Here is a 22,375-nt window from a genome sequence, read left to right on the forward strand (position 1 = left end):
TTGATATGTGCATATATCTACCGAATGGAGGGTTACTAGCACATGTATTTCTGTGACTTGCTTCCTCATACTGACTATAGGGCCAGCGTGAATCTAGGAGAAAAAGCAAGCAAAATATTGACCAGTCTTGGAACATGAGAAGAAGTATCGAAAATCAAGGTTCTTTCTCATATTAGGAGTTGCCATGTTGCCAGGAGCTCTTTCACATGAAGAGTGCTCTGGCATTTCCATATATTCAATTAACTCTAATTCTTTAAACATTCTGAATCATTTGCTTAGCTGTCCTGATTTCAAGAATGCCATGCAGGTTGCAAATTCAGTTAGAAGTCCAAGGAGAAAAGGAGCTGTGGAATTGCATTTTAAAAATAGGCAGTGCTGTCCTCACTGTCCTTGTATTGAAGTCAGTGGAAGGTTTTCTGGTGGCTGTCAGGGCAGCAGAATTAGGTCAGCACTTTGTGCTTATAAAAAGTATATTCCCAGTCACTTCAGGATTTTATTAATGGAAATCAGTGGACAGTTTCTCATTGATTCTGGTTTATATAGTATTGAACCCTACAATAACAACTAAAGATTTTGAGAAGCAGAATGATTGTTTGACTCATGATTTTCCCATATCATTTTGGTGTACAATTAGTTGCATGAGTCTGATTTATCAAGGATGTACAACCATGAATATGCTTGTAACAGTGAGGAGTAATTTGATCATTTGGGCTAATCACAACTATTAGAATTGTTCTCACTTGTATTTTCAGGGTCAAGCCTTATTATTTTGGAACTCAGCTTGCTTAATATGACAAGTTTTTACTAGCCAGTTGTTGACTGCTGGTGCAAAATGGTCAGTCTGTACAAATAGTTATGGTATTAAACATATATAATCATTTAACATGGGAAGTATTACCAAAGGGATTTAGCTTTGTGCTTTAAAAAAGGACTATTCACCTAACAAGAAAAGTACTTATTGCTATTTCATCTTCCAGGGTCTACTAGAAATAAAAGTGTTAACGTGTTTGGGGGCATCCATCAGGAGATTATTTGAGATTTAAAAAAAAAAAAAAAAGTAAAAAAGAAAAGAATCACAGACAGTTTAATGAGTTCAACATTTTTCAATTCTTCAAGCAGGACTGAATTGAACAGATATCAGAGAAACAGCATGGATATCATTGGTATGAGAGTTATGCCATCAGTGCTTGCTCCAGCATTGAATAACGTACTGCTAAATGATTAAATATCGAGGTTTGAACTTTGACACTTTCATAATATAACAAGATGGATGAAAAGGCAATAATAAATTAGGTTATGTTACAATATTTCATCCCACTTCGTTGACAAGCTTTGTTCTGTGAGATAGATTATTGTTCCATCTGTAACCTCAGCTCAGTGTCATATTTACAATGTTATAGTTAAGGATCACTTGCTGTTTTCAATATAAATGTATTTTTCAACAGATTCATAAAAGAGCCATTTAAAAATTTATCAGGACAAAACTTGGCATTAAAATTTGCAGTCCTGGAGTTATAGTTTCCTCTAAAATCAGGAAATGCTTAAATCACCATGATTTTTTTTAAGATAGGTTATGCTTAGAAGAGGTTTTTACCTAAGCACAGCTTAAAGCAATTTGGAAGCCATTTGTGACAGATCACCTCTCTAACACCAAACCAACCTCAGAATTTTGATCCAGACTTTCCTGTGACACAGACCTTTGCGGCCATCCTGAGTGGCCTTAAATCTGCTTCCAGGAAACGCTGCTATTTTAGTGCTTTCTGTGACAAGCATGGAGGTTGTCACATGTCATGTGTTTGGGCCCACTGTACTTCTCACAGTTACAGGGGATGCCAAACCAGGGACCATGTGTACTATATTGATATCTTGGCACATTTTAGAGCAGTTCCAGCTCTCCAAAGCAAAGAAAACCGATGTGAGGATCTGGAGGCCACTAAGGGGCCTTAATTGCCTTGAACAGCCTCACGTAGGACCTCCACCCACAGCCATGCACCCAGAAGTACTTTTTAAGCTCAGCCCAGGGCCCCCAGTCCCTGTCTGAGTCCTGCTGTAGGTGTGCCTGTCTCTGGCCCTGCTCCTGGGTGGGCTGGGGCCTGCTCGCGAGGTTCCTGTTCTCCCGGACCCCTCATATCTATGATGCAGTGTGTCTCCAGTCCTGTCTTTGGCCCTCCTTCTGTCTGGGTGGAGTTCATCACTTTGCCAAGACTCCAACTGCTGATTATCCCTGCCATCAGCACCTGGCTTGGCTCACCTGGCCCAAATCTGGTGGGACTGAGTGCATTGCCTGTGCCTGGGTTATCCAGGGCTCCTGGCTTGCCTTCTCTTAGGGACAGCTGCCTCTTGCTACTCCTTGAACTATTCCTGCCACTGGAGTAGTTCAGAAAGGTGGGAGGACAAGTGCAAGTTTGTAGGGAAAACAAGGCTGGGTAGGGAATGCTCTGCAGCTTCTCTAAATGGACATCTGGAGCTAAGATGGCAACTCTTACCTCACCCCATTGCACCAGTGGTGGGAGACAGAGACTGGAAATTATTCTCTTGAATCCTGTCCATTTGGCACTGAGCGGGTGGGGTGGCTGAAGGACCGTGTATGAAGTCAACAAATTCCATGCTTGCTTACTTATCTGTAGATTTTTGCCGCTACTCTGTTCATAGACAGAGAGCAGTATGTCACTTGCCTGAGTGGGCATCTTGTTTCTACCAAAGAAAAGGGTAGCATTTCCACTTGAATTTGAAGCATCTTATCTTCTTCACTGAAAACTGATTGAACGCTTATGTACCAAAAGCAACCTAAAGCGTGTGGTATGAGAAGCCCCTGCTCTCACTTACTGCTGATACAAAACATATGTGATCATTTCAGGATGATGCCAGGTAGTGATATTTTGAAATAGGTGTAACTAACTCATGCTTGCCACATCAGCTTTCAGAATGCCATAATTCTCCTTCCCCAATTCAGAAAGGGTTACATGGGCCGAAAAGGGAATTGCACTTTGCTCAGTTTTTGTGATGGCTGAATTCCAAAGCTGCTGCTGGTTGGTCTCTGTGTGAAGAGTTTCTCTACTGCAGCTGTAAGCAACAGAACAAAATGACACACCAGTTTTATGAATAATAACTGAATTCTTGCTTATAGCTCACCTGTAGTTCAGCAGTGGCCAGAGAAAGTTTTAAAAAAAGAAAGTGGCTTCACCTGTTTTGTGATTTATCATGCATCTGATTCCGTTTGCAGCTGCTGAACTTGTGTGACCATGTAAGTTTTTAAGACTCTGCAGGCACCTCCGTAACATTCATCAAGAAAAGTGTCATGACTAATAGGAAAAAATATACCTGCCTCCCCGTACACTGAGCTCACTGCCTCGGCATGCACGTGCCAGTCTCCTGCTGAGTGGTTGAGACTCTCCAGAGCATCAGAGTCTGGACAAGGGGAAGTTGGCAGACTGGAGATGGGTAGGTGGTGCTGTGTTAGGTACAGCAGTTGCGTGTCATTCACAGCATTTTGACATGTTCATGATGAAAAGGAAGGCAGTCTGGCCAGAAAGGAGACACCTACATAGCCAGCCCTGCTTTCTGCTGCTTCTCTGTCCTGGCTCTGTCCTCTTCCAGCTCCTCGTGCTCCCTCAGGCTCCTCATTGGCAGGGTGGTGTGAGAAGCTGCAAAGTCTGTGACTTAGTGTAAGCACTGCTCTGCAACAACTAAAACATTGGCATTATTCTCAGCCTAAATCCCGATCACAGCACCATACTAGATACTAGGAGGAAAATTAATTCTGTTATTTTTCTTCCTTTTCTGTCCCATTAAACTGTCTTCATCTCAACCCACGAGTTTTAACTTTTTTTTTCCCACCCATTCTCTCCCTGACCCTACTTGGAGTGGGGGAGCGAGCAAATGTCTGTGTGGTGCTGAGCTGCCTGCAAATCACGGCATTCTCTTATACTTCAGGAGTGTAGGTGTAGTCAAGGTTATTGAGGATTAGAATAAAATCAGCCTAATGTCAGAAACCTGGGGACCTCTGTCTTCACATAACTGTTCAAACTATCTTAGGCATTGTATTAAATTTTAGTTGAGTTTGCAGGAGCTGTGGGTGCAGACGCAAAGGTCCTGATCTGGAGGAAGCCTTAGTGCCCTAAGTGTGCTGCTGAACGGGAAAACCCCTGTGTAGGAGAAGATGCAGAGAATTCCTGCCTCCCCGTGGTTTACAAACGAGGCATAAAATGTCAAGCAGTATCTCTGAAAACGAACCTGCCTTTTCTCATGCTGAAGGCTTGTTGTGTCCCATGGCATGGCCTCAGACCCAAGGCAGAGCACCATTTGCCAGGGCCAGTGATGAACTGCATGTGCAATAATAATGTTGGGGGAGGAGTGCCACTCACATCTGGAGATGTGATTTGCTTGTCACTGACAGAGCCAGTCCTGGACTGTAGTATTTGTTATTTACACAGGACAAAAGTCAATCTTTACTGGTATGTGAAGAGGTTGCAACATAAGATCAGATGCTGCACTGGAAAACAACAGCTAAGAGTAAGCACGTTCGGCTGCACCCTTTCTAAAAGTCATATTTTAGTTTGAAGGAGGGAGTTAAACAGTTAAAAAGTTGTCCATGCTGAAGTTTACCATGAAGGGGAAGGAGAAGAAGGGATTTTTCATTTATTGGAAGAAATCAGGAGGGCTCAGACAGCAGGAGCTGAGAGCAGATGAAGGCAGAGGGAAAATGGGACAGTAGGAAAGGAGTGTCTGGAAACACAAAGGAGTGAGAAAAGCACAGGCTGGAATTGAGCAGAGAAGTTAGCAGCAAGTTAAAATCAGATACTGGAGAGAAGATTAGTAAACATCAGAGTCCAGAGCTGGGAATTTTATGTGGAATCTGATGACTCCTTCTTTCTGCCTCCACTAATACAGCGGTTGTGCCTGCTGCTGATTGATGCTACCCAGATGGGTGTCCTTTCTGCAGCATCCTCAGACACCAGGCATGCGGAGGAGAGGAGGGAGAGGAAGAGGCAGGGCAGAGGAGGAGAGAAGCAGTTGAATCCCAGTGTCCTTGAATGGCTCCCACTGGGTCTGAAGGGAGAGGCTGACAGCCTGGCTCTTCATCTCGCTCCCGCTGCAGCGGCTGGCTGTTGGCCAGTTGGAGAGCGAATCGCTGAGGATAACACAGGCTCGCAGCCTTCTTGCAAAAGCTGTTTAACAGTTTTCTGTTCGATATGCACCAGATAACACCAGGGCTCCTGCTTGCCAGCACTCTTGTTTGGGTTTCGAGCTCTGAGTTTATGCGACACTAGAAGAAATGATTTGTAAAGTGACATTGTGAGCTTACAAACTCAGTTTCTTTGTTAGACGTGTATCGAATTTGCTATACTACTGCGTTTTCCTCACTGCCGGGATGGGAAATTCACCCTGTAATGTGATATCCAGCTGTGGTATTTTCGCTTCCTACTTCGCCATGAGTTTCAAGGCTCCTGCATTCCACCCTTGGCCTGGCAGGGAACCACAAGACAGCTAATGCTTCATGGCTGCTTGGGTTTCACAATACCAACCAGAGCAAAGCTGTGTTTCCACCAAAGCCGTGTTTCCAAAACACTGACGAATCAAAAGCACACAGAGAAAAGGTGCTGCGAGGGAAGGGGATGCCTGTTTTGCACTGTGGTGGGAAACTGCTCCTGGTTTCTGCTAAGTGCATTTTAAACACGATGGATGGCGAGCGACTGGACTTCTCTTGGGTGCTTTGCCTGGGTGCCAAAGGAGTGATTGCTCTGATGCCTGCTGCTAGCACACCGCCAATGCAGCCCTGTAACAAACGTTGAAGCAGGGGAGGTATTTTCATACGTGGAAGGCTTACCTTGCAAAAAGCCTTGCAAGAAACACATGGAAGCCAAATAAGGAAGGGAAAGGGGGAAGAGGGAGAAAAGCACAACAGGAAAGGTCTTTATTCCCCAGATTTTATGAGCCCTTGTGGATTTTGTTGCAGGGAAACTTGTATCCTGTTAGGAATGCATAACTTTGATCTCTGTCCCATTCATAGGTTAGTGTTTCCAAGCCGATAGCAGGGCAGAATTGGCTCCCATGTAAGATTATGTTCTGTTGGCCTTTTAGGTGATGACAAGTATCTCCATTGATCGCGGTGTGTGTATGTTAAAAGAAAAAAAAAATACATTTCTTGCTTTATTATTCTTTGTAAGCCAGCAGCATCAAAGGAACAGGCTGCCCTTGCTGCTCTCACAGCTGCTGCCTGTGTCTGTGTTGTATATATGCTAAATTAATTGGAAAAATAGGAACAAAAAGACATTTAGTTCGGGTCAACCAGTTGGACTAGAGCAAATACATGACAGGCTTAATCATTGTCTTTTGCCAAAGAGCAGGTTGGCAAGGGCAGTCACTCCAACCCCTTCTGATGAAATTTGGATTTCTTCCAGTGCCTTTGGAGCCTGGATGCTGTGAGAGGAGGGTCTTCACTCTGAGTCCTGACGCTGTCATACCGTCAGGGTGTGGTGGTGGAGAAGGTTACAGCAAATTTCTTGTCTTTTGTCAGCTGCGAACTCAACATTCAGCCTTGCTCCATCACAGCTTCGTACACGCAGCCTGAGAAGGCAACACAGCTCTCCCTTCGTATGGGTGATGCATTTAGTTACTGTTGACTTGTTAAAGGCATCGGTCTTTGGTGCCAGGCTAAAAGCAAACACATACAGCAATCTTTGTTCCTTTGCCACCAAGTTTTCAGTAGCTTTTGTGGGAAGGGACATCAACAAAATTGCTCCAAAAGGCTCAGCTGTCTTAATGGCTTTTTTGAGTTTTCTGAAATTATTTCTGTACAGACATTCAATCTTGCACTTTCAGGAAGGGTAAGCTGGCATATCAAGGGAGTGGGTGCAGTGTAGCTTCAAACTTTCCAATAGACATGGTCATGAAGACGTAAGTGATTCAGCATCTCAGTATGTCTTCCGTATTACAGCAGTAATTAGTATCTGGTATACAGGGTGCATATTTCACACTAATTAAAGCGATTATCTACTAAACTCTACAGAGAAAGGGTATTGAGGGATGTAAAGATTATACTATATATACATGTAAGCTTGTGTTAAAACTGGCCAGAGAAATGTTGCTAATAATAAGTACAGAGAAGAATCCATTTCCTTTCCTTTCTCTTGCCAGGCAGTTGAATTTGGTGGAAGTTACTACATGTGCAAGCCAGTTGTTATTTTTTCAAGAGATAAATGTGTTACCTTTAAACTGTTTTTGTTTATCACGTAGATAACCTGGCTGTTTTTTTGTTTGTTTTTCTTTCTTCCTTTTGCCTTCCAGGCCTTCTGCCTTATCTAGTAGCCCAACGTACTCAGACCTTCCGTTCATTAGAATTTCCCCGCACAGAAATCCTGCTGCAGCATCGGAGTCTCCCTTCAGCACTCCTCACCCCTACATTAATCCGTACATGGACTATATCCGCTCCCTGCACAGCAGCCCGTCCCTCTCCATGATCTCGGCAGCACGCGGACTCAGCCCGACAGACGGTGGGTTAAGACAGCCTTCCTGTTTTCTGTCATTGTAGCAACTAAAGTTATATTAATCTTGTCAACATTTTTCGCCCTCATTCAAAGCAGCTTCAGCAGGTTTGTCAGACATATTCATTATGTCATAAATGTTTCAATACTTCATCAGCCTATCATGGCTCATTTGTACATTTCACAAATGTTGAAACTTCAGAAAAAAAAAAAAAAAAAGCCTTGCCTCATTCAAAATTTAAGCTGGAAGGATGGTGTGTGTCTTGTGACATCTTTTGTTTGTGGAGCTGACCCTGGGTGTGATTTTGATCTTTGAAGAAACCCTGTGCATCTTCACTGATTTGAGCCACATTCTTAATGAGTGCACATCAGTGTAGTGCCATGGAGTTCAAGTGCCAAGGCTTGTTAATTAACACAGTATTTTTCAGTTATGTAAACCATACATTGATTTGGTATATTTAGTCAATAGTTCTGATTAAGGTTCTGTAGATTTATTTCCATTTACCCTAGCCCAAAGATATGAGACTGAAATAAAAGAGGTGGACAGCACACTTGAAATGTTGGTGCTTTAGGTCTTGGTGGGACCACAGCTATTACTGTCCAGGTTTTTTGGGTTTAAGTGAACCTCCACAATAGGTCTTGTTATTATTCTGGCACATTTCTTATTCATTTCAATTGGAATATTGGTGAAGTGAGCAATGAATAGAGTTGCACATGGTCTCAGTCTCATTAACAGTAGGTATTCAATAACAAGGTAAGTAGTTTGACATTTCAAAATTGTGGTATTTGCTGAAGAGAGCTGAAATATAACACACTAGCAAACAAATATGTAGTGAAGATAATTAAACTGTTATTTTGACTATGGAAAAGATGTGCCCACTGTATGCAGAAACTTACCAGAGTTAAACTGCCTTTAGGTGAATTTGAAAAATGAGCAATGCACCCTATCCAAATGGATAACTAATTAGTCCTCACTTATAAGAACATATACCTTTACAGTTAATCCATTAGTTATGGGCACATATTCTTATGAGAATAAATTTTAATGACCTAGTGTCTGTCAAGTTATACGGCATTCACATAGGGCTTTTCTAGCAGCACTTTGGATGTTGTATGAATCCTCCCTAATTCCACCCTTTTTATTTCAGCACAGCTATTTTCTTTTTTAACTTTTAAACATATATATTTTGAAGTAACAATTTGGATGCTCAAAGATACATGTTTTGACTCAGGGAGCTTTGGAACATTTGATTTGGGATAAACATAATATATCTATAATGTTATGGCATATTTCAAGAAAATTCTTGCAGTGTATATTTGTTCTTTCTTAAAGCTAATATGCAGAACATTTTGCTATCTTTTCTTTAGTAGCCTTCAGAATCACATTCATGCAGAATTTCATTGATACTAAGGTACCTCCAATTGCACATACCAAGAAAGGAAGGAAGGAAACCACCTATCACACTAATGTAGGACATTATTCCTTTGTAAGTTCTCAGTCTCAGGTACATGGTGCTTACTTCACTTGCTTGTGTAGGCATATAGTGCCACCCAAATACTCTGGGGTATCTGGCTATCACCCAACACTCTAGAAAGGCAGAGATCTCCTAGAGGTGTTTTGTCATATTCTTCAGGCCAGCAGTAATCTCTGAAACTCTAGAGCGTTTCATGGTAGAATGCAGTTTCAGATTCTGGCAACTAATTTTAAGTGTCTACAGTACAGAACCCTACCTGTGATATTGGTGTGCTATTTTGCCATTATAGTGCAGTGAAATCTACATAATGCAGTCAGTGAAACCTTAGGAAACTATTCAGCTAACCCAAATATAGGTGCTAGTATTTTACTAGCTGAATCTGGAGCTCAGTCATAACTACAGTAGTGCTAAGACTCACATGTCTACAAATTAGGTTTCTGGTGTTGGATGAGGTCTGTGGAATATCTTACCTTGCCTCCAGCTGCCACTTCAGAAAGGTAGTTTTCTCCTTTAAGGCTTGCTTCATGTCTGCCAGCCTTGGATATCCAGGGGCTTTCAAATGGCATGAGACATTTAGGTGTGCAAGACACAGGCTTGATGCATTGCTGCTCATGCCTTGAGCTTTGGTCACTGACTTTATACACAAATATAGTCTTTCATAAGTACAAGTTAAATGTACTAGGTAAAGCTTTTTTTCATCATTTTTTAAACAATTACATATTAGTTCACATTTTCTCTAGGTTCATGACTCATCTCTGATGACTTATTGCAGCCCAGGTGTTGTGCAGCAATGCCTGAAAATATAGTAAATTAATGGAGGCATTAAAGATATTTTAATAAAACAACATGCTTATTGAAAATCTGTTAAATCTGTTCTCTGGCATCCATAGGTTGTCATCAGGTCAGTCAGACAATAAAATGGCTTTTTTTCAGGTATAGGTTCCAGGAATCAGATAGTCCAGATCATGGTTTGGGCACTGCAATGAAAATTTAAAATCCTATGATGTAAAAGGGAGACATGCACGTAAAGTACTGATAACATGATGGACATCATGGCTTAAGTCATATAGCATTTGAAATTTGACAACTTGTAAGTTGTTACTATTCTTCTGAAAGTCATAGCAAGATTTCTCTTCCTACTCTTAATTGCTTTAGGCCAGTTAAATAATTAGGTCAGTGTACTATTGGGCTCAGTCTGTTGTCTTACAGATCAGGGGATGGCCAGGAGCCAAAACAATCCGTAACACAACTAAGAGCAGTTTCACATTTACTATGGGTCTTGCCAGCTGTAATTAATGACTGCCACAGCAGCGGTGATGGTAGTGTCATGTCATGTACTGTGTCACTTCACCTTGCCCAGCAGAGCCAGTGGGCTGGGGATGGACAAGGATTCCACAGAATAACACGAGTGTTCAAGGCAGGGTTAAGGACTGAACCCGCTGTTGCTGGTGTGTGTCAAGCTGAGAGCTCGAACAAAGCTCAGCAATGCCCACAAATGCAGAAGCACAGAAGCGGATGCCTCCTCCTGTAAAAAGGCAGGAGCAAAGCTGAAGCTACCCAGGGATAAACAGGAGAGAATTCAGTGCTGTGGGCCTTCCCGTTTACCCTTCATTTACCCTTCATGCAATACATCATTTAGTAGGCTAATTTTTTATGTTTGAAGAAGGTAGTAAGAAATGATCTTTAAAGAGCATCAGAGCATTTCTCAGCATATGGAACATTTAGTAATGCAATTATGAGCTTGCTATGTGTTCTGCAGCAGTTCATTTTAACGTTTGCAGCCAATGTTATTGTTAGTTAACCCAGACACTTATGTCAGAAAGCTCAGGAAGTATGTTAAGTGTGTCTGGAAAGATATGGTGGTTGCCTACTACTGTAAAACTTTAAAATCGGTGATTCAGGGTGAGTTACTCGTCTTTTGGAATTTGGTCTGAATGTTTTTCTTGCTGTTTCACAGAAAATGATGGTGGCTGAAGTAGATTATATTTAATTAAAAAAACAAATTTGTAATTTGGAAAAATAATTTGTAATTTGGAAAAATATACCAACAACCTTTAATTTATCTCAGCTTATTTTCTTATACCATTTCGGTTCCTGTTCAGTATACTTACATTTTTTTGAATCTTCCCTGAAAATTGGTTGTATTTGACATAACTTCAAGACTATTTTCTTCAGTTCTATTGGGTAAAAATAAAGGCAGGTGATGCACTTTAGAAATGTGGTTGCTGAATAAACATGCTGTATTTTCCTCTGTTTAGTATAAATGTTGATTATTTGCTTCTGAGGTTTGTATTTGGGATCCAGTTCTCTAATGTAAACATAAATTATATTTTTAGTAGTACTATGTAAGTAAGAATATTCAGGTAAGTTAATAAAACACAGAATTGCAGCTTGAAATTCTGTTTCCAGGATTCTTTTTTCAGGATTTGGTTACTGGGATCAAATAAATGTCTCACTAAATAATAATAATAATAATAATAATAATAATAATAATAATAATAATAATAATAATAATAATAATAATAATAAATAAAAACAACATTTGTGGTGTAGCTTCTGAAGCTAAGGAGCTTTAAGTTCTTTAGGCTAACTGATGGGCTGATGTACCATCTTCTGGTGAGCAGAGTGTAAGGAAATTTTAGGTGTTTTGCAAGTGGCAGAAGTAGAGAGTGGAGATGAAGTCTGCTCCCCTCAGTTTGCATAGCAAGCCAGAGTCAGAATCAAGAATGGAGCCCAGCTCATTTTCTGATCACTTCAGTACTTCTCATACAAGCCCATGAAATGACCCTGTTCTTACTGTAGCATTTGGAGCCTGCTGAAATGAGATAATACTAAAATGACATGGATTTTTGTGTTTATCTATAGTTGCCCATTAGTTGATAGGACTCTTGAAAACTTAAGGGGAACAGAAAGCTCACACATTATTTTTACAGGAGAGAAAGGCTAATATAAGTCACTATCAGAGGACTGCATCACTCATCACTTATGGGTAGTAGAGCCCATTTTGTCTGTGCTTCTGACTCTGCAAACATGCTTATAAGTCAAGTACATGTATATATGAACTTTGTAGGATTTGATGGCCGCATTCATTGACTTCAGTCTGTCCTCCAAAAAAAAACAACCAACCAACCCGCCCCTGTTCATGGATGGCAAGTATTTGTCCTGAAAGCATGCTTTGTCCTTGTTTACTCCTAAACTTTTATGCAAACTGTCACTGTGAGTGAGAGTCTGAGAAGACCAGAGGTCTTAGAATAGTAGAATCATAGAATGGGTTGGGTTGGAAGGGACCTCAAAGATCACCCAGTTCCAACCCCCCTGCCATGGGAAGGGATGCCACCCACTAGATCAGGTTGGCCAATGCCCCATCCAGCCTGGCCTTGAACACCTCCAGGGATGGGGTATCCACAGCTCCTCTGGGCAACCGGTTCTAGTGCCTCACTACCCTTGCAGTGAAGAATTTCCTCCTAATGTCTAGTTTAAATCTATCCTCTTTTAAAGACCATTCCCCCTTGTCCTATCATTATCTACCCAAGTAAAGAGTCCTTCTCTATCTTCTTTATAAGACCTCCCTAAGTATTGCAAGGTCACAATGAAGTCTCCACGAAGCCTTCTTTTCTCCAGGCTGAACATCCCCAGGTCTCTCAGCCTTTCATCATAAGAGAGGTGTTCCAGCTCTCTGAGCATCTTTTTAGCCTTCCTCTGGATCCCTTCTCTGGTCTTCTGAGCAGAGACTCCAGAAATCTGAATGGTTATGGAAGTTGAGCCACGTTGTTACCTTAGTGATGGATTCCTTTGGGCCAGGGGTGAGGTAAATGAGAAAAAAGCTCTAGGAAGGTTTTCCTGCATGTGGTTAGCTTTTTATGGAATGAAATAAATCGTACTAGTTTCCATTGCTGTCAGCCTGTCACTTTTTGAATCACTTAATAATATAAAAAAAATGAGATCACTGAGCTCATTAATACTTTATGCTTGCTGTTTTTGAATGGTGTCTTTGCAGTATCATTGGTTGAAATACATTGACCAGTAGTGCTTACTGCAGATGTTGCATTACATTAAAAAAATAAACAAGCTGTTTTAATAGCCAGAGAAACCAGAAATGTGATAAAACTTTCCTTTTCGTTTATCTTACGTCATTAACGCTGCTTTTTATGTTGTGTTTTTAGCTCCACATGCTGGCGTCAGTCCAGCTGAATATTATCATCAGATGGCTCTGTTGGCAGGCCAGCGCAGCCCGTATGCAGACATCATTCCTTCAGCTGCCACTGCTGGAGCCGGTGCTCTTCACATGGAATATCTTCATGCCATGGATAGTAAGTGACATTTTCTAGAAATACAGTCCTGCGAAGGGAACCCCATTGTCATTCCTGGTCTGACCCAAAAGGTCTCCACGCAGATAAAGAAGTGGGAGTCAACACAAGTCTCTTCATGAGGCTGGAAGACCTAAGCATTGATTGCCAGATGTACAGAGGTTATATTGAGTCTGAAAGTGAACTATGAAAGAAAGTAGGGAGAGGAACAGGACTGCTCCTGAAAGTAGGTTATACATTTTATTTCCAGCAGGGCTTGAGTGCTTTTGAAAATGTCCTTTTCTATTCACAATCAGTAACTCACTTTCATCGTTAGGGTGAGTATTTCCCCTGATGAGCTCTCTGTTAATAAAAGGTTTATGTCTGTTTTTCCATTAGGAGAGCATGTTACCCTCCTTTTTAGAGAATGGTAGGCATGCCTACAAGTTGTAGGCGTAGGCATCACAGACTTTGATACTGCTTCTAAGGTGAAGCAGGTTGCTGAATTCTTAAGGATCCTGTCTTAGTTTTCCCTAGTATTAAGAACATTCTTTACCCACTTCAGCATCTTTCAGACCTTTAACATATCTCCCTTTCTCTGGCGAAGGAAGAAAAGAGAGCAGACTATTCCCAGCTGTTCACTGTTGCTTCTTTTGATCAGCTTGAAAGGTAATGCAGAGTACTCCCCTCTAGTCAGAAGATGTTTGTATGCTTATTGGGATGAACATTGTTTCTTCCAGAAGGGAAGTGAAAGGCGGTAACAAAAGACAAGCACTGCTGACTCTTGCTTGGTAGTACAGAGCAATGCAATAGCATTAGACCGCCTTATTGTCCCACAGCTTTTTTAGATCTTTGTTAGCATGTGGTTTCTTCTTACCCGTGTCCCACTGTTGGCTGCATGCCATAGCTGCTGATCCCCAGGAGCGTGGGAGTTGGAAGGTTCACCTCTGGAACAAGTGGGAATATAGGTAGCTACCCCTGCAAAACACACTCCTGGGAGTGTGAAATATTTGACTTACCAGTGATCTTTACAAGAATCAGGCAAGACATATCACTGTGGAACTGGGAAGGCAAACGATTTCCATTTTGGTACCTTGATAATGAAGGGTTTTTTTAATTCAGTTTCTGTTATCAGTCTCATATTGCACTGGCAGTGTGCACAGGGATTTCACAGTAATGTAAAATACCTTGGATGCATTTGAGGAACATAATAAAACCAAACAAGGAGTATGGAACAGGAATTAATGTGCATGTTTCAGTGCTTGAAAGCTTATGAATTTGATACTTCCTAATTTGGATTTTGAGAGGAATATGGAAAGATGAGGTACACTGTTAGTGCAATTAGTGCATATTAATAATAGCTTGCAGAATGGAAATTCTGTTGTAGTAGCAGTTCAGGTAATGTAAATCTTCTGCTGTGTTCCAGTTGTGAGGAAAAATCCCAAGCTTGTGTAAATGGATGTGACTTCATTGAAGTAAAGGGATATTTTGTACTTGCAATGTTTTCGGTTCCTATTGGGAGAGTTCCCAAATGCACACAGATAGAAGTTCCTAACCACGTATTTAGCTGCAGACGTGATGGAATGGGCCTGTTCAGTCTATAGGAAGATGGATACCTAGGTGTATGATAGAAAACCTAAGAAAATCAGAAGGCACTGCAGTACTCATACCAATAATGGCATATGCACAAAGGACCTACTTGTGTGAGTAGAGATTATATACTCTGTAATCTACATAGAATTACAGTTTTTGCATCCCAAGCATATTATCACTTCTTATTTAAGGGGAAGTGTATTGACCTTTGCCCATAACTTCATCCCATTCATAAAATGTACCTAAACACTAGCTCTAATAAGGATGTTTGCTGTCACCAGCTTTAGCAGCTATATATTTGAAATGTGCTCTTTAATTTATTTTGTGTTTGTTTTTAAAAATTAAAATCACACATTCGAGATTCAATATAGTGGCAACTTTTCAATTAGGGATTATTTCAGAGTTAAAGACAAAAAATGTGTAACAATATTATGCAAATGGGTTATTTTTAAACAGTAAATAGAGAATTAAAATAAGAACGAATCCTACTAAGGTCACTCAGCTCACCTTCTGTATTTGATGAAAATGTGTTTAGTCAGGCAATAGCTGCTTTTATCTAAATAGAGTATGAAGTTACCCTTTTACTTTGTAAAAACTAATTAAAACTATCCTAACTTGCATGGGTAAAGAGTAAATTAATTGTCATTAAATAAGAATCTGAATGTCCTATCATTCATCATGCTAAAGAAAACGCCTTTCTTCTTTGTCAGAATTTTACATTAGAAAAGAGAACAAAACAATTAGCAGGAAGCCAATATTAAGGCTTTAAAAAAAAAAAAACAAAAAAACAACAACAACAACAACAAAAAAAAAACACAATAAGAATGCCCATGTTTTCATTTAATAGCTGAGTACAGTGATCAATGCAAAGCAATGTCATTTGTTTGCATCTTTCTTCTTAAGGGTTTATATAGTGATCTTAAAAGTGCTCTTTCACCTTTGCCCAGTCTCGTCAAAGGAAACAGAAGAGAGATTGGTAGTTTGCTTCATTATCTGCTATCAAATTCTGAGTGAGTTAACTCAAAGACTGCTGCTCATTTATTCCACACAGCAACCAATAGATACAAGCAAGACATTGTTCTTATTTTGTCAAGCAAGTCTGTCTCCTAACTGTGTGCTTATGCAGCACCTAGCACAGTAATCTGGCATCTTTACCCTGTCCTGTAATGTGAATAATAATGCCCACAGTTGTGGATGATATGAGCAAGAGAAGGGTTAATCAGAAACTTAAATGTTGCCCAAGGAGGAAGAAACTTCTTGAAGCTCTAAACTTCACCGCCCGTGAATGTTTTAGTATGTTGTGGGAGAGTAAGGCCAAATTCCTGTATGCTTGATTGGCGTGTTTCCTCATCCTCTCACGTGCAGCATGAAAAGTGGACCAGAAAGTTCTGTGTTGTTTGTAATGCTTTTCTGCCGCTTTGACAGCCAAAATCCCTCACCAAGTCTTCCCATCATCTTGCTTGATCTTATGGGGTCAGATATGTTAGCTTTAATTATAACATCAAAGTAACCAGGAGAGTAGCTGGAGAACTAGCTGTTGCTATTGACAGTAGCAACAACTGTAATTCATTATTGTGGCTGGAACGATACTGTATGCAAAACGTGTCTTTTAATCACTTACATAATTCTAAAAATCACGCGACTTTTGGGGTTGATGTCTGCATATTTCTTTTGGAGAATCAATTGTACTCTGCTTTTGAATTGTGTTTAGTGGAATAATGGAACCATAGAATAATTCAGGTTGGAAAAGATCTCTCAGATCATCTAGTCCAACATTTAAGGTTGGCAAGTACGTTCCCTGAAGTTTCTAGGTTCACCTCCAATCAGTATTAATATCCTCATTCTGATTAACTTCTGCCTGTGCTCACCCAGAATAGGAGATTTTCCCTTTTCAGAAGCCATTCAGCATTGGCCTCCCCCTTTTGACATTACAGACACTGATAGCAGCCCCGTTGATGTAACGAAGTAGGTTTACCTGAGGAGTTGAACCTATATGAGGAGCTTTGAATTTAGGCTTGCTTGATTCCTGATTTTCAACCACATCTGGAGAATGAATGCAGAATAGCAAATACATTCATTTTCCACTTGCACTGACAAGTGTTAGAGCATTTTAGAAACAAAGACAAAATTCATGACAGACTCTCATGAAGTAAAAACATAGTTTACACATATGTGAGCAGAAGCCAAAAGGAAAAGAAAGAAAAAAGAATGCTTTAACTAAAAATGAAACAAAACAAAACAACAAAAAACCACCACACAACACCAAACTTCCATGTTCACAACTTTCAATAGAAACTAATGCCTTGGATGGGTTCAAAGAAGTTTGATTTAAAGGGATAGAATAAAACAGGTTTGATGAAGTTTGATTTAGAGGGATGGAATAAATGATACATGTCTGAAGATTGCCTTATAAATGATTAAGTAATGCTAAAAACTTCAACTCAGAAATCAAATTCATGGGCAAATTTGCTGGATGGCATATTCCATTTTTGAAATTTATGATGGAGATAGATATCTGTTATTTTAGAATTGATCTCCACCCCAGGAATAAGATCTTTTCTTCTGACACCTGCTGGGTTTTCTGTTGGCACATTGTAGTCTTTACTATCTGCTACTGGCTTTTTTTTTTTACTATAATGTCTGCTCCAAAAGGGTGACATTCCTAAACAAATCTTCACTGTCAGCTTACATTTACATGCTTTGCCAAAGCTGATTTTTTTTTCAGTGCTTGCACAGAGGTAAATGGATTTTTAGTGAATCACTAGTCCTGCATTTTTTGGTTTTAAAGCATTTTATAAAGATTGCGGAATGTAATGCTTCAGTGGGAGAATACAGTGCGTAAACATCTCAAATTGCTAAATAAATATTGAAGTGTTTGTGTTTAAAATAAACGCCTGGGCAAGGCTGAAGAGTTTGTCTTAGTAGTCAGAGTAACTTACAAATTGTGATCTAGTCCTTTTTATAGTAATAGACTGAGTAAGAATGATGTTATACTAAATGAATGGTTTAGCAAACATTCTGCAGGCTAATGAATGGACAGCTCATGCTGAAGACTTTTTAAGAATGTAAAATCTAATTAAACCATGGAATCTGAAAAAAAAAAAAACAACCAGTAATTCCATTTAATTGTATTTTATTTGAAAGTTGTGGCCTCCCCTGAAGCGAATCCCCTTCTCCCACTGTCAGATTCTGCAGAGCTCTTGCGTGGCCTTGGCTGTGGTTCCTGCTGTGAAGCAGGAATGTCCTCCTGTGTGTAGGGGACTGCTCACCCTTGGGAAACTGGCCCCATCCTAGGTAGATGGAGGGTGCTGGCAAATATGCCTATCTAGGTGGGGCTAGAAATGGGCACTGCCTGGAGGAGAAGAGGAAGCCCCAAGCTGCTGGATGGTGTGGCTGAAGTCTGGGCTCTCTGCAGCCAATGCCCAGCACTTCTCCTCTGGTAGCTGGAAGAGACCTCTCTCTTTGTCACTGCCCACAGATCTCGTGCATCTCCCACAGTGCAGGGGACAGGCATGCCCTGGCACAAGGCCTGGAGTAGCCCTGTGCTGAGGTGAGGAGTGGGCTGGCTGCTGGCAGCAGCTGGGAGGCAACGGGGAGGTTTCATGAGCATTGGGAGCAGCGCTTAGAAGAGCCATGGCATGACTTAGACAAGGGGTGAAGCAGATGGGCTCAGTCCAGAAAAGGCAGGAGGAGGACAAAAGTTATTGCAGTTTTTGAGGATCCATGGAGAGCATGAATTTCACTCCTGGGTGATCTGCTGAGGGTGACTGTGCTTCTCTCCAAGATTGTAAGAGGTTTCAACAGTTGTTGGTGATGCTTGCTCAGACCCCTCTGAGGTATGGGCTGGGGTACTGATGAGTTCAGCTGAGTGCTGCTGGCACAGAAAATAGTGGCTGATCAGAGAAGAAGCAAAACCCAGCTGTTGTCTCCTGCTTTTATTGCATACTCTAGCTTCAGATGAAAGATGTTCAGTTGTTAGTGTTCTTAGTAACTGCTCTGCTTTTTTGATCAAACCTATGCACCCCGTCTCTAGTTAGATTCAGTATCCATCAAGCCACATTTTGCAGGCTCCTAGCAACTTTCCCAGTTTCCCAAGGAGCAAACCCTTTGTAGTTGTACAGATTCAAAACTGCACGTCAGATCCATCATCACATTTGAAACTGCTCAAACAGTGACATCTGTAGAGCACAATGACTCTAGACTTAAATACAGCAATTTAATGAGGTCTTGTCCCCTTCTGAGTATGCCTGCTGCCTCCTTGCTGGCCTGATGAGGTCTGTGCTAGAGGGTTTGCATCAGTGTTCACATAACTACAAACGGTTCCTGTCATACGCAACACACCATTGGGATAGTTGGTAATAGATGCTGCTGTGGTAATGGTGCTTGAACAACATCTCACTTCGCTGGTCAGCCAGTGTCTGTCAGGTCTTGTCCCCTTTGCTTTCTGCTTAGCCAGGAACACCTGTACTTAAGCCACCCCCTTGTAAAACAGCAATAACAGAGTTTATTCACTTATAAAACACTCAAGTTGTATCCTCAGCTGAGGCAAATTACACTACCCCTACTGACTTCAGAGGAGTTGTTCTAATTTATGCTGGCTGAACAGTCAGCAGATGAGCAGTGGATGAAAGATGTAAGTGCAAAGTATTGCTATTTTTGTCTTACCATAGCGTGTATCTTTAATTTCCTTATTAAATACATTGCAGCTTCTTATAGCTGCTGATCAGTGTTGGGTTTTATTTTGGCACAAATAAAGCATTTCAGCCTTTGAAAGATATGGAGCATGGTACTAAGAAAATAGCAAGCAGATGCAGTACGATAGCAAGCTTGTAAGAAGGAGATAAAAAGGATTACATTAAGTGTAGTAGATTTAGGAAGAAATAAATGACTATGTCTAAGTTTAAATTGATGAATCAAGACTGTGAATTTTCATTGAAAGGCTAAACACTATGGACTCTAGTGCATAGAAGGAAAAACAATACAAAACAACGTGTCAGCCAGATGCCAAAGAGAATTGACACCCACGTTGGCAGTTGAGGCAAAACTCAACACATATTAGGAAAAGGACTACAGGCAGAGATCTGATCACACAAGCACAGCTGTAATAAAGTGGCAGCTTTTAATACCAGATAAAAATCTTGGATAGCATGTACAGAGAGAAGGGCAACCCACTCAGATGTGTAAGGAAAGTGTAATGGCAGACTGTAATCCAGCTGTGTCCTGGAGATTGGACTAATTGCAGTCCATTAGGCTGGTTAAAGTTAGGCACATAAATGTAAATAGCCCATTGAAAAGTTGTCCTGAGCACCAAGAGATGAGCAAGAATCAAGAAAAGCAGACCCATAATGGAGGCTTGTGGCCCATTGTTAATTACAAGCAAGTTACAGATGAAGTCAAGGAGTCTGGGAGAAGTAGCTGTAACGCAGGCATTAAACCAAAGACCTTCATGACCCTGGCTGTCAGGATTGTTAGGACTCAGTCCTTTACTGTAGCAGGTTAAAGGGATTAAAAAGGTAGAAGCTGCAGTACTGTTACAGGAAATAGTTCAGTACACAGCAGGGAGGCTAATTCTCTCTTCAGTTTCAACTGAGATGGAAAATAATTAAATAAGGGGAAGAAATTTAAGGTGATCTATCTTCCGTCAGGACTGCAGATCATTGGTTGATGGTAAAGGTAAAGGTAAAATAGACCAGAAGAGGCAAGGATTTTCAAAGCAGCACAGAGAATTTAGAAATGTAGCACATATTTGTTTAAATGGTATCTGTATGGTTGCCTTCTCTTTACTGTTTTGAAAAGTTTAGTTCTAAGGAAATCTGGCAACCTGTGGGCCCCTGTGCACCCCAGCACAAGAATATGGGATCCTGGACAAATTCAAATAAAGCCTACTGTTTATCAATCTAATGCCCTGAATGCCAATTTGACTTCTGTTGGTAGAGCTGGCCTTTACAGTGTTTTTTCAGTACTGATTTTTAGTTTTGCATCAAGTATCGCACAGGCAGCACTACTGTCAACAAAGGAAATGCTGCAACTTCATTTCTACACTGTATCTTACAAGTTTAGCTTTGACTGTATGTATTAAATGATGCGGGTTTGGGTTTGCTGGTAGCCCAGATCTGAACCACTGTCTCATTGCTTGTGGTTGAATTAATGACGTGAATGTCTAAGAAGCCATCAGATTCATAAATCACCAGAAATGAGAGGGATAACTCATAAAAGTCTTTTCCTTTTGTTTAGCAATTTATCATTTTGCTTGCACATTAATAAACAGAGCTCCCCTGAGGTAAGCCACAGGAAGATAGATTTTTCATCCTAATTTTCCTCAATCGTAGCCAGTAGATCACAAGTGGAGAGAGTGGGCTTGTCACAGCATGTTGGTGTCTTGTGACTCCCTCTACCCATCACTGATAAAAAATAAATGCGATTAAGTACCCCGGTGGATAATTATTTGTGTTTACATAACAGGCGCCAGGTTTCCGAGTCCGAGATTGTCAGCTAGACCAAGCCGAAAGCGTACGTTGTCCATATCCCCCCTATCTGATCACAGCTTTGACCTTCAGACCATGATACGGACATCTCCAAATTCCTTGGTCACAATTCTCAATAATTCTCGTAGCAGTTCCTCAGCCAGTGGTTCTTATGGCCACTTATCTGCAAGTGCAATAAGGTAAGAACAGCATTTTCTATGTATATTGTATATTCTTGTGTATGTCATACACACACACACAGGCACACACAAGTGTGAATGTACACTCACATCTTAAGTAGCTGTTCTGTTTTGTATATACTTGTATTTTACAGTTTCTATACTGTATGTTCACTAGAGCTTAGTTTAAAGTATAAAATACTTTTTTTCTTGCTCAGAAAGGTAACTACAAGGGACATTTTGGCATATTATTATCCAGTGTATGTGTGTGTCTACTCAGGAATCTGTATTCAGAGAAGTTCTAGGATAGGCTTGTGACTTAAGCCACTTGTGCTCTTCTGTTCATAGATATATCTGAGTGAAATGTTCATACATTACAATCATCAGACAGTAAAGCACAGACACACGGTGCTGTTCAATTAAAATGTTTCGCTAGAATTTCTTGATATCCATGATATCCATGCTCAAGTTTTTTCATATGTTAGTTTGTATATTGAAAGATTAGACTTTCTGTGGCTGAATTATCTTTTTTTTTTTTTTTTTTTTTTTTCCTACCAAGGAAGTGCTGTTATCATCCAGTATCATCAGAAATGCAGTGATTTTCACTTGGCCACTTCACTTGCATGTGCAAAAAAAGAGCCAGAAATGCTTGTTGTGAAGGCAGATCAGAGTAGAGGCAGGGAGAAACTGTACTGTTTAGGGAGAAAGGAAAGGGAAGCAAACAGAGCACAGGGAGATGGAACAAAAGCCAGAGTGGAAGAAAATGAAAAGCAGCATAAAAATGGAGATGCAACTGCAGAACATTCTTGTACGTGTGACACTGCTATATCTTAACTGAGAAAAGCTCCTTTGGTATTCAAAAAATAAAAAAATAAAAGTCGCCCACTTCTCCAA

At 40.6% G+C, this 22,375-nt stretch overlaps 1 protein-coding gene across 1 annotated transcript in view; it reads left to right on the forward strand.

Annotated features, from left to right (window-relative positions):
• Positions 1-22,375, forward strand: part of GLI3 (GLI family zinc finger 3) — a 208,881-nt gene that overhangs the window by 129,427 nt on the left and 57,079 nt on the right. Inside the window, exons 5-7 of the mRNA XM_082753540.1 lie at positions 7,288-7,493; positions 13,123-13,269; positions 21,301-21,502. Coding sequence (XP_082609666.1) covers positions 7,288-7,493; positions 13,123-13,269; positions 21,301-21,502 — 555 coding nt within the window. The remainder of the gene's footprint in view (positions 1-7,287; positions 7,494-13,122; positions 13,270-21,300; positions 21,503-22,375) is intronic.

This window comes from Aythya marila (assembly GCF_965140915.1).
Source record: "Aythya marila genome assembly, chromosome: 2".
Classification (NCBI taxonomy): domain Eukaryota; kingdom Metazoa; phylum Chordata; class Aves; order Anseriformes; family Anatidae; genus Aythya; species Aythya marila.